At 36.6% G+C, this 12,925-nt stretch overlaps 1 protein-coding gene and 1 non-coding gene across 2 annotated transcripts; one reads left to right on the top strand and one right to left on the bottom strand.

Moving 5' to 3' along the window:
* Positions 1-373: 373 nt before the first annotated feature.
* LOC106439513 (amino acid permease 1) lies at positions 374-5,834 on the bottom strand. The gene is made up of 6 exons (XM_013880968.3): positions 5,310-5,834; positions 2,736-2,829; positions 2,424-2,638; positions 2,125-2,267; positions 1,058-1,285; positions 374-971 (listed from the first exon to the last, which is right to left on the bottom strand). The coding sequence occupies exons 1-6, from the start codon at positions 5,653-5,655 to the stop codon at positions 543-545; spliced, it is 1,455 nt and encodes a 484-aa protein (XP_013736422.1). The 5' UTR covers positions 5,656-5,834; the 3' UTR covers positions 374-542.
* A 6,618-nt stretch (positions 5,835-12,452) lies between these two features.
* Positions 12,453-12,558, top strand: LOC125607725. Its single transcript, XR_007338796.1, has one exon. It is a non-coding gene; the product is annotated as a small nucleolar RNA R71 (small nucleolar RNA).
* The last annotated feature ends 367 nt before the right edge of the window (positions 12,559-12,925 follow it).

Raw genomic sequence — 12,925 nt, 5'->3', positions numbered from 1 at the left:
CGTGGCACTTTGCTACGTTTTTTGACATGCGCCTTTTTTGCTACGCTCGTATGCGTATGTTTTGTGTTTCGTAGTTCTGCTCCGTATAGCCACGAAGATTTGGTCATACCCACGAAAATTAACGTGGCTGTGGCCTGTTTTTTTACTAGTGACGTCACTAACAAAACACAAGGGCCTTAGAAAAAGATTTTTACACCGAGAATAGTAATGTTGTCGTAGACACTAACCTCCACTTTTGTAAGATTTGGATGTTCGACTTGCACACTTTTATAAGAACCAGTAATGTTAAAAAAAGAATAATAATAAATAAAAATTAGTTGTCACTGTTCAAAATCTGTATTATTCTCTTATGGTTATAAATGACCAATCAAAATTGCAAGAGCTGTTATAGGCTCATATGTATTAGATTGGGAGCTGTGGATACAGAGTTTCATGTAGCTTTTCAGCAAAGTATTCTCATTGGATTTATACAAAGAAATAGTTACGAAGAAAGACTAAACTACTACATAACTTTATTATTCTCTCATGGATCTGAAACTCACTCACTCATGGATAGTCCGGAAAGGCTTGTATGTCTTGACACTGCTTATCAGTCCTGCGATGGATCCAGCAGCAGCTAAGAGTGATACGATCAGGCAAACCCAGCACATCACTTTCAGCCCAATCCATCTAGGAGAGTACTTCTTAACCTTAGTCTGTGCAATATGCATCTCGACAGGGAAATAAACCGTTAAAGGCCAGAACGAAGCTGCTCCGATAAGACCCAAGATGGCGTTGAAGAAAGGGAATATCATAGCTACAACAGTTGTTATAACCACGTAAGCTGTCCTCCACACCAACCTGAAGATGCTGATGTTGAATTTTCCAAGGAAATGTATGTTTACTGAATATTCATAAGTGATAAACTTGTTGTCAGGCCAGTTTCTATTGCATCTCTTCTCAACAAACTGAAAGATCGGCTGCGCAAACACCTGCAAAATCATGTTTCTTTTTTCATTAGCTGAACAGATAGATTGTGCAAAAACCAACCTCTCTCTTTCTTGTTTTTGTTTTTTACCTGATAAGCACCGATAAGGTGGAAAGCAATGCATGCGTTTGCAAAGTCAATCAGCCAAAAGGGCTCGTAAAACCCGAAATCTGTGAGGAAATCTCCAGGCGCTTTGTTTCCAAATGCGGCATAGCCAAAACAACCACATAAGATGTAGAAGAAAGTGGTGGTTGATACTCCCACAAGGCTTGCTCTTTTCATAGATTTGTTTTCTGCTGGGCTAGATTTCAGTGTATCCTGCAAAAATTATTAAGCTTTCACCAGTTAGTGTATGCAAAATCCACATTTCTTACAGTTAGAAGCAACTAATTTTATTTTTGGCCCTACAACCGTTTTTATAAAAAAAATTAGTGTTATAATATACAGAAATGGGGGTTCAAACTCTGCACCTTGAATATATTACCAACCAACTTTACCATCAGAACTAACTGAACTTTAATTGAAATGGCCACTCAAGCTAATCCTTGATCAGCCTCTGAATAGATTCGGCCTTGGTGACACTGTTGACAAGAATTATTTCATTTGTTTGATGTGGAGAATAGATTGACAATATCTTTGATTGCGACTTCTTGTCATTAATATGCACATGTTATGCCTTTAAGCTAAAAGACAGATTCTCTTATTTTTTACTCTCTCTGTATTCTTTTACATGACGTTTTAGACTTTTTTTCTTGTCTCATTATATTTGACGTTTTCAAAAAACTATGCACAATATGATAAAATATGACTTTATTTACCCTCATGTTAATATTTCTAGTCAACAAACTCGAGTTTCAATATCGAATAATGTGTTACGTTAGATGATGGTCAATTAATGAAAAGGATAAAAATGACTTTGTAACAATTTGCCTTAATTTGTGTGTAAACTATAAAACGTCATGTAAAAGAATACGGAGGGGGTACTCTTTTGAGTAAAGCAAAGAAAAGTGGTACACACGGAATTTGATTGTAACTGTAATTGTCAATTATCTCTAACCACAATACTATTGACAGGTTCATATTCAAAGCTATCAAAGACTCACTAAAGATTTGATTGATAACTTACCTGCATCTTACAAAAAATTACACACACTTACCTGAATCTCAATGAGAACGGTGGCGTAAGCATATGCAAACGCTATGTCACCAACCGCTTGAAACGATCTCCATATCTTTTGAGTCGCGGTTACATCAACTCCTACCACCGTACCCGTCATATTCGTCTTACGGACTTTCCCACCTTTATATATCGTAACATATTAACCGTTAGTTTTGTAATCTTGTTTATGCCTTATTTCATTTACTTTTTACTAATGGTGGACCACTTGGTCTATAAACTGTTACAACAGTTGATTTGTTTAGTAATTGCAATTTTGCTACTATATTTATTATGTACCTGCGACGGTCGCCATGGCTAGACCAATCCCAATAGTTGCGTAGGTGAAGGACATAACCGCAGCCATAATGGAGAGAAAAGATAGCTTGTGAAAATTTGGGATTTGGCTAAGAATAATCTGAATGATCCCGAAAGCCGCCATATACGGATAGCTCGACAAAGTACAATCTGCGTGGTGCCCTTTATCGTGGAAACAGTTTGCTTTCCCGATCGCTCTGCGCAAATACCATAACCACGTCAGTGAAAAAATTACTGTAGATATAGTAACCGGGTTTAGAGTAATAATAACATGTTCACGCGTAGTTGACTTACACCAGACTAATAGAAGCAGTGATTGTGTACCCAACAGTGATCCCTATCAGATTCCCATACTGTGCCACTCCACACAGCTGCACTTTCCTACCACCTGTGGATTTACAATAATGAAAATATTACGTAGTCCGCTATTATTTATTTACTAATGTTTTAAAGCTATTAATTTATTTTCTGTTTCATAAAGCAAAAACAAAATACTCCACGGGACTATAGATAATATCCTAAACCAACAATGTTCCTAAAAAAAAAATGCTCCTAATACTATCAAAACGGTCTGCCTCATACGTCAAAACATATTAAATTCCTGTTTTCCTCGGATTACGCAATTTTGGATCATTCTAAACAGTAGTAGTATTAAATTTTATCGATATATTGAATTTTTTTTGAAGATGTTATTGAAAGATAAAATGAAAGTTTCAGACTACGTAATAATTTCAACAACAATAGTAAATTTGGAAGTTAAAGACGGTTACCACACTTACATCGAAGTCAATCTTTTACTATAGAACTTGTAGGACTTTGAATTCATAGTTTTTCTCTTAATGTTTATCAATTATTTAAATACTAATTTATAGAGTTTCTACATTACAATCCTAATTACATCCAATCGTGAGAACAAAATCTCAAATTTATTGAACAAGGCAACATACTTTCATATTGTTTAAATTATCATCCTTGTGAAAAACAGCCTAATTATTCATCTCACTGACCATAGTGTATAGTTTGAAATTAAAAGGACAGTTACCATTGTTTCTATGTTCAGTCAAAATTTTAATACTAAAAAGATATAGAGCAGTTGTAGTAAGTACAATCCACTGTCTTTCTAACAAAACAGATTGGCAGGGATTTAAAGAAAATGGTTGGAAATCTAAAGTTTTAAATCTGTTTTTTTAGAGCAAAAAAAAGGTAACTATGTCCCTTTAGACTAATCTGTACTACTTTATGTCCTATTAGACTAATTTTTTCAAAAATGGCAGTAATGCCCTTAAAATTGTAATTTTTTTAAAAAGATAAATAATGAGTTCGACAAGCGGGATCGATCGATCTAGCTTTACAAGTTACAGTGGATCGATCGATCCCGATAATTATTCAGAACAAAAAAACGCGAAATATATACTGATCGACCTGGTCCATTTCACTCGATCGGCGAAGGTCGATTCTTTACAGATCGACCGATCCACTAAGGATAGATCGATCGATCCCGTGCCCAGGAAAGAATCCCAAATCGATTTTTTTGGTTTTGTATGATTATATCCGGGTTGATTCCCACTTGATTTGAACCGACTAAGCATGATTTCAACTCTTTAAACTCGATTTCTCTGGGACGAAATCCTTAATTTCCCATTCATGAACAAAGGGGGAGAAAATCAAATTCTCACCCAAACTCGATTTGTCGTTTTTTTTTGTTCTTTTTCGTTTTTTTTTTTTTTTTTTTTTTAAAAAATCGATTTTTTAAAAAATATAAAAGTGAATATTCTCAAATATTTTGTTTCCATATTTTTAGGAACTGATTTCTTATCCGTAGAATACAACTAATATGTAGAAATCAATTTCTACAGTTTTGTAGAATTATAGTAATTTTTAGAATTTGATTTCTACATGTTTTAGATTTATAGTAAATCTGTAGAAGTCGGTTTCTACATGTTTTAGAATTAGATTAATGTGTAGATTTTGATTTCTAAGAACTTTAGAATGGTAGGTTAAGCGCGGAATGTGTATTCTACATATTTGTAGAATACTCCTATTTACGTAGATCACGTATTCTAAACATTGTAGATTCAATGAAAAAAGTAGATTTCGTTTTCTACTTCGTAGAATGTCATTTCTACTTTTTTTAGAACATAATCTGAAATTTATAATTTTAACTTTTTTATAACTGGAAAATATACCATTAAGTTCATATAGGTATTTTAACAAATGTTACTATTTTTCCAAATTTTTTTTGTTTGTAAAACTATTTATTAAAATTATTTTCATAAATATTAAAGGGTATTATAGGAAAATATGACACAAAATATAGATTAGTCTAAAGGGACATAGTTACTATTTTTTTGCTCTAAAAAAACAGTTTTCCCAAGTTTTATTTACTATATCTACAATCCTAGCACGACCAATCGGATGCACATACAAGATTCATCCTCCTAACTAAATACCACACAAAGTAAGTATCTAATTTAGTGATGCATATTAAAAAAAAAAAACAGAATCATGCTTTAAAAAATCCCTGGTTTCGCAATGATAGATTTTTTTTAGTGTTTTTACTCATATTAAAAACACATGACACTATATTCTGTAATTTTTAACCAATAATAATTCATTAAAATCAATTAATTTTCTTAAAATTCATGATTTTTTCATAGAAAATACGTAAAGTTTATCTTATCTTTCTAAACATTTTTTTTCTAAAACATTAACTTGATGAAACTGAGGGAGTAAGTTCTTTCACATGATTGAAAATTTGGTAAATAACCCTTTTTGAAAACGAAAATATTAGTTGGTATAAAAAGTGAATTTAGTTTTCAATCCCCTTTACAATAAAAATGTGAAAAGAGAACCAAGAAAAAAACATACCGAGGTAAGCACGAACAACGTCCATGTAAGTGTAGTTTCGTTTTCCGGTGACGGGATCCGGCGCACGGTAGCAATCAGCGAGCATCGTAGAAGTTAAATAAGTGATAAAAGAAAAAATGACCAAAATCAAAAGCCCTGCGATCCAACCAAGCTGAGCTATCGCCCAAGACAACGACAAAACTCCGTAGCCTATCACCGCCGTGATAATATGCGCACTCGCCGTAAGACACGTCCCCGTCCTCTTCTCTCGGCCGTCGTCATCCATGTTCTTTGTAGGATTGGACTCGGCGTAGATGTCGCCAGATTCCGCCGCGGGGTGCTCGTGTTCGGTGTTGAAACTCTTCATAGTGTGATACAGAGAGAGAGGAAGAAGCAAAGAAGAAAGAAAGAGAGAGGAAGAAGATAAGTAAATGAGTAAGTAGAGATAGTAAATGGTAAATGAAGAAGTCTGGTTATAGTCAATAGTTTTGTGTTTACATAATAGGAGTAGCTTATATATAGACTTACTTGTATATGTATGCCTATATAATATAATGTCGCTTGAATTTATTCCAAAAATATATATAATGTAGTCATTGTAGCATATATGCCAACGAGACGTATACGTAAATACGTGTCAGTCTCAACTTTTATTTTTTAAAATATATTTTGTAATGTCTTCTTTTTCAGTGCGGCTTGGGATATGTGACTATTCTCGACCAGACTTTGACCCCACTTACAACATCTCCAATATACTTTCCATATCTGTTTCTATAATAATGTTAAGCAAAACTGTTTTTTAGTTTATATATCAAAATATTTCTTACGGACGGGTAAGATGCTCTCACACATGGAAAAATCCAATACGTAACCAAATCTGTGAAAGATAAATAAAAAATCATAACAAGTGAAGAATAATAGTGTATAGATACTATACGATAGCCTCATGATAAAAAAGCAAGAAGACAGAGACACTCTCTGGAGTTAGACATGAATACTCATTACTTACTTAGAGCACATGCAACGCGAATCCGTAGGTGCAATTTAAAAAAAAAAAAAAATATTAAAATATTAATTTTGTTGGTTTCTGTGCCGGATCGAAATCGAAAAGTCCGAACCTAAGGATTGATCCAAGTGGAGTATTATTACTGTGTCACGGACCCTATGATACGTGGCGGTCCACGATTAGTTTATTTTTTATTTTTAATTAGAAGAAAAAGAAAAAAAACTAATAGAAAAACAAAAAATCACATAAGAAATCGAGCCATATCAGACTTACCGTTGCGGTTGGTCTTACCTTATACCAGCTACTTGATTCGTACTCGCCTCGTTTTTTCAAGTATTCGTTGTTGCCAAATCAAATATTAAGTTGTTGAGTTTTACTACTTACAAGTGCAAGGCAAATAACAAGTATCACAAAAAAAAATTACGATTCGCCTTGATATTACTCGTTACTTGTTTCACGACAAAAAAAAATGATAACTAAACTATAAAACTCAAAGCTCTAAACAAATATTTCTTTGTTGTAAGAAGTAATTAATACTTTCTTATCGAATTCCATCTTCTTCTTTTTATATTAGGTGCAAATATTTTATTTAAAATAACTCTCGTGTTTTTACCAAGTCGAGTAAATAAAACAAACTTTTCTAACCTTCTTTCGTAAAAATATTATCTATCAAGTAATTTTTAGAAACTTGAAAATATATCTAAGTAATTAATAAATATTTGTAAGTAGCAAGTAATCGAACAAGGCATGTAATTTGTAAGTAACATATTTTTGGACAAGTACTCAAAACAACAAGTACTCGTTTCTAATAAGTCAAGTACAAGTTGAAAAATTCATTACTCGTTCAAGACAAGCTAAGTATCAAGTATACGTAAAAAAGCAAGTATCCGCCTTGCGCCCACCCCTACTGCTCCCAACTAAGAGCCGTCATATCATAGAAACATAAAACTGCTTCTTACCTGAGCTCAAAACCAACATGAAAACCTGAGAAGACTTGCATTTACGGTCATAACTGAAGTTGAAATAATCTCTAAGCCAAGAAACAAAACTAATAACTAATATCTTCCTTTTGATAACAGTACGAAGCTTTCGTGTCAATCACATTCGTGTGCTCAGAACAACGTAAACCAGAACAAACCGGAACCAACACTATCTAACAACTAAATAATTTTCTGACAATAAACTGGAAAAGAGTACAACCCGGATATAACAAATCGATGAAACTATCCTCATCTGCTTGAAACCGTGGGAAGGCTCAACAAAGATAAGAACAAATGAGACACTAGAAGCCAACATATCTAGCCTGAAAACCACCACGAACGAAAACCGCCATTCATAACACAGTGAAAACGAGAGTAATGACTGGAGCAAACTAGAGACAAAACTGGAAAAGAGCCAACACACTGATGTTAGGAGTTTTCAAAGCTCCTAAGACAAATGATGTAGTATAAAAGATTGTCGAACCAGTTCTGAGAGATATCAAAGCACCGAGAATGCAAGTACTAACTTAATTTAAATGCAACCAATGATTTAGATGGGTTTTAAACTACTACTAATTCTAGAAAGCGACAACATAATGATACTTTCTTGACTAAGGGAAAAGAGAACTCATGGACATAGGGATTAGACCTTGGTGATCAAGTATCGAACTAAAGATGGCAAATGATCAATCAAACTATCGACCTTAAGCCTAGACACAATTCTAAGCAAGCTCTATGTCTAGATGAATGCTCATTTGCTAACATATCTCAAACATCAAATGTCTTTGGTTGAATAATATGAAAGCAATCATTACTAACAAGTCTATTAGCTATCTTAGCATCTTTAACAACAAATATCTTTGGCAAAGTATACTAAAAGCCTAGGAGAGTTGTCTCAGGCATTTCATCAAACACCTTTTAGGTGGGAAATGCCTATTGATCAACTTTTGAGTGGCCAACTCAGAAGATGCATTATGAATACTCTACTAGCAAGGAACAAGAATGATCTACACTAAAACATCCTAGAACTAACCTAATCACCCTTGATCTCCCTAACCCATGAATTCAAAAGGTGATTACTCACTAATCTCCATGATTCCTCTTAAACCCATATTGGATTTCAGATTAATCATGTAGAGAAATAGATAAGAAATCAACAAGAACACAAGATGAACGCAATGAAATCTGAATCAAAAGAAGTTTTACTAGTTGTTCTCTACAAAAGAGATTATCTGCCTCCAATGGCTTACAAAAGTACTTAACTTAGGTTTAGAAAGTGTAAAACATCAAGACAAATGACCAAAAGGTCTCTGGAAAATCATAAGTTTCGTCCAAGCAAAACACGCAGAGAGACTTCGTGGTGTAGCTCTGGGAAGTCGCGGGCTTGGGAGTGACCTCAGGTGGTCGCTCTGGAAGGTCCCTCCAGGCCTATGTTTTAGCCTCCAAAGTGATGAAAAGGCGAGTGACGTAGGTGGGTAGCTCTGGAAGGTCGCTATGGGTTGGGAGCTACCTTATGGTGTCGCTCTGGAAGGTCACTTTGTAATGCTCGACCATGATGGATATGCTTCTAGTAAATTGATCATAACTCCTTTATCACATCTCCAAATGACTTGAAACCACTTCCAATAGAAAGCTAACTCAAGATTCTGTGTTTCCACAAAATCTTAACAATAGAAGATTTCTCTAAGGCCTCCATCCATGCTCATCTTTCACCCTCCTTTTGGATCACAATGCTCCCAAACATCTCAAATTACTCCATGGCACACTCCAACACCTAATAAGGACAATGAATGCAAAATACAACCTAGACATGGCTAAATCCTAATCTATATGATAAAAATGCTCATGGATGAATGGATAAAACAATGCAAATATGCAAGATATCAACTCCCTCAAACTTGTTCTTTTACTTGTCCACAAGTAAACTTTCTAGAACTCATAGGCAGAGAGGTTTGAAGGTGAGAGCTCATAGCCAAAAGAAACACAACTAGCAAACACAACTAGCACACTCTCTTATTACACTCTAGCTTCTCTTGGCCTATCTCAACTCTTTTTGCCCTTACACTCATCATCAAGCATCCACACATTCAAATCAACCAACTCTCACATTCATTAAGCACAAAACATCAGGTGAGTTCTTGGAAATGGTCAGTTGGTCCAAGTCATTTGGCTGGGTAAGGGAAGGCTTTTATTCAAGTGAGTCAAGAGGTTCAAAATATATGATCTTTAAGGTGGTTTACTCTCGAAACAAGTAGCCTTGACATTGCACATAATATATCTAAAAAAGGGATCAACTCATGCTTACAATGCTCAATCTCCATTGTTCTATCTTTTTCCCAAACATACAATTACACAATCATTCCCAAATGTCAAACCCAACTCACATCTCTCACCAAAAGATCCTAAGAACTTACTCCTTCTCTTTGAAATCTACAAGGGATTTTCCACAACCTCAAAACATTACTTAGCTCCTAACAACTTTGCTAGCCCTATTTTTCTTTCTTTTTCTTTTCTTTTTATATTTTATTTCTTTTTTTTTTTTAGATGGGGGCACTTTTCATAACTTGAGCTAGAGGTTTTTCTACTTATCCCAATAAGACAATTCACTTAAACACAAAGAGTCATTTCTTTTCCTTTTTTATTGCTCCCAAATCATAATCACAACACTCACCCCCCCCCCACCTATAGCTAGACAATCGAGTGTCCAATCTAACAAGAATGAAGATCAAGCATTGTCGTTCCCGATACTATCAACATTATGCACATGTAAGACTTTCCAAAGAAGGCCTCACTCATCAAACAATGAAAGCTTAAAAGGAGGGAAAGGTTTTGGGAGTGGTCTACCACTAGAGGTTGTCAAAATAAGATTGACATAAAGGATGTGACAACTCAAGTGTGTATAGCCATGACTCAGTACACAAGAGACCATGAGCAAGAAGCATTAAGTTCGTTCAGTTCAAATAAGGTTGTAGTTGGCTTCAAAGACTGAGTTTCAGCAATCAACAAGTTTCAGCAAGAGTTTTCAAGGCTCGAAACATACAAGTCTTTTTGAGAGGTGCAAAAGCTACTCAGGTGGAACGTAGTATTCTTTACAAGGCATTTAAAATCATTGCTCCCAATGCAAGTGAATGCAACATATATGCTTTAGACTCTCCTAGAAATGCAAATGATGCAAACTAAATGATTGATTTTTTTTTATATGCAAATAGGTATGCAATGCATGACTCCATGAAACAACATCAAAGCAAACATGATCAAATACTTGGTACCTCCCCCAAACTTGAGTTACACAGTCTCTGTGTTGTCAAGTAGAGAGAGAGATACCAAAAAGAAGACTAATATGCAAAAATGAAATGGTATATACAAGAGAGTGTGGTGGGTTACCTTCTATGGGGAATGAGTAGAGGGAGATGCTCTCTCCTCGTCATCTTCAGGTGGTAACTCTTCAAGGTGCACATCAGCAGGAGTGCCCATCTCTTCAATGTAGAAGACTTGCCCGAACACAGTTGGTTTCCTCATTTTCTCCTTGATGTCAAAGTGGAGGATGTTCTCTTTACCCAAATGGAGATCAATCGTGCCTTCCTTCACATTAACAATAGCTCCTGCTGTAGCTAAGAATGGCCTTCCTAGAATCAATGGGTCTTGAGCCTCCTCACCCATCTCAAGCACCACAAAATCTGTAGGTATCTCATACCTTCCAATCTTCACAGGGAGGTCCTCAAAGATGCCCACAGGGCACTTCACTGAACGATCAGCTAACACCAGAGAGAGTCTACACTTCTTGTACTGAGTAAATCCAAGCTTCTTTGCAACAGACAAAGGCATCAAGCTGACACTAGCTCCCAAATCGCAGAGACATTTCTCAAATACCATAGGTCCAAGAGCACAAGGTAGTGTGAAGCATCCTGGATCCTCTAACTTCTCTGGAACATCAAGCCTCTGGATGATGGCACTGCACTCATGGGTAAGAATCATCATGCCTTCCATCTCCTTCTTCTTTGCAGCTACAACATCTTTCGGGAACTTGCTGTATTGAGGAATCAACATGAAAGCATCGATGATGGGTATTGCAACCTGAGCTTCACTCATTTGCTTCTCAAACAAAGCCTTGTACTTCTCTAGCAGCTGCTTCTTGAATCTACCAGGGAATGGAAGTTTGGGTTCATAGGGGAAAGGAACATAAGAATTCTCACTTGCTGGAACAGCAGCTTCACCATCTTGTATTGTTTTCTTCTCTTCTCCAACCTTTCCTTTACCTTTAGCTTCCATAATCTTCTCCAAAATCTCATCATTGGTCTTCTCATCAACAATACCACATCATCATCTAAGTTGATGGCCACCTCCTCACCTAGTTTCTCAGCATCCTTGGTGAGGGTTCTAGGAGGTAACTGCTTACCACTCCTAAGGGTGATAGCTTTGGCCTCCTTGGGATTTTGGTCAGATTTTCCAGGTAGAGATCCTTGCTGGCGATTCTGGTGAGTGTTCATGGAAGCAAACTGATTCTCTAAATTCTTGACTGTAGAAGCAAGGTGTGAGAATTTGTTGTTGAGCTCATTGTAACTCCCATCAATCTTAGAATGAAGGTTCTTCAACTCATAACCAACATGCTTCTCACTTCTAGTCTGAGACTCCAAGATTTGTTTCAGTAAGGTATCAGTGCTGCTCTCTTGAGGAGCAGAGGAACTAGACGAGGAGTTTTGATGAGGCTGATAGCTGCCTTGCTGGTTGTTTCTAGGCGGATAACCACTCTGTTGGTTGTTGGGATAGGATTTCTGTTGGTAGTTGTTGTACTGAAAGTTGGGCTCCTTTTTGTACCAGCTACCATTGTTGTTAATGAAACCAACTCCTCTTGACCTTCTAACCCTCAACCTTGGACAACAGGTGGTGTCTCTTGGCTTGGGTACAACAAAGTGCAGCTGCTCTTGGGTAGCTTATCAGCAATGAGGATGTCTATCTTATCCTGTAGAGCCTTCAACTCCTTCCTCGTCTGCTTATCATCTGTTCTACTGCCTCTGTCGTGGTCTCCACTGTAGACTGCATCACTCTTTACCATGTTGTCAACCAGCTCCTCTGCATTCCTCAGTCTCCCCAAGAAGAACATATGCTAGCTGTATCCAGTCTGGCCCTGTACTTAGAAGGGCACCACGGTAGAATGTGCTCAGCAAGCTCTCCTTAGAGAAACATGGTGTGGGCATTGAGCTTGGTAGCCCTTGAATCTCTCCCAGGCTTCACTGAAGCCTTCTAAGTTCTTCTGTTGAAAGCGGGAAATCTCATTTCTCAGCTTAGCAGTTCTTGAAGTAGAGAAGAACTTCTCCAAGAATGCTTTTTTGCAGTCATCCCAAGTGGTGATGGAGTCGCTGGGTAGAGACTTCTCCCACTGACGTGCCTTATCCCCAAAGAGAAAGGGAATAGCTTGAGCTTTAAGGCATCTTCGGACACACCATTGGTTTTGACAACCCACAGTAGCTGTCGAACTTGTCCAAGTGATCAAATGGATCCTCTAGAGCCAAGCCATGATACTTGTTGTTCTCGATCACGTTGAGGAGTCATGATTTGATCTCAAAGTTGTTGGCTGCCACAGCTGGTGCTCGGATTCCCAATCTATGACCATGAATGTTGGACGGTCGTAAGTGCCAATGGGTCGAGCTGCT

Source organism: Brassica napus, chromosome A3, assembly GCF_020379485.1.
Source record: "Brassica napus cultivar Da-Ae chromosome A3, Da-Ae, whole genome shotgun sequence".
Classification (NCBI taxonomy): Eukaryota; Viridiplantae; Streptophyta; class Magnoliopsida; order Brassicales; family Brassicaceae; genus Brassica; species Brassica napus.
The sequence above is the reverse complement of the archived record's forward strand: the minus strand, read 5'-3'. Positions and strand labels throughout refer to the sequence as shown.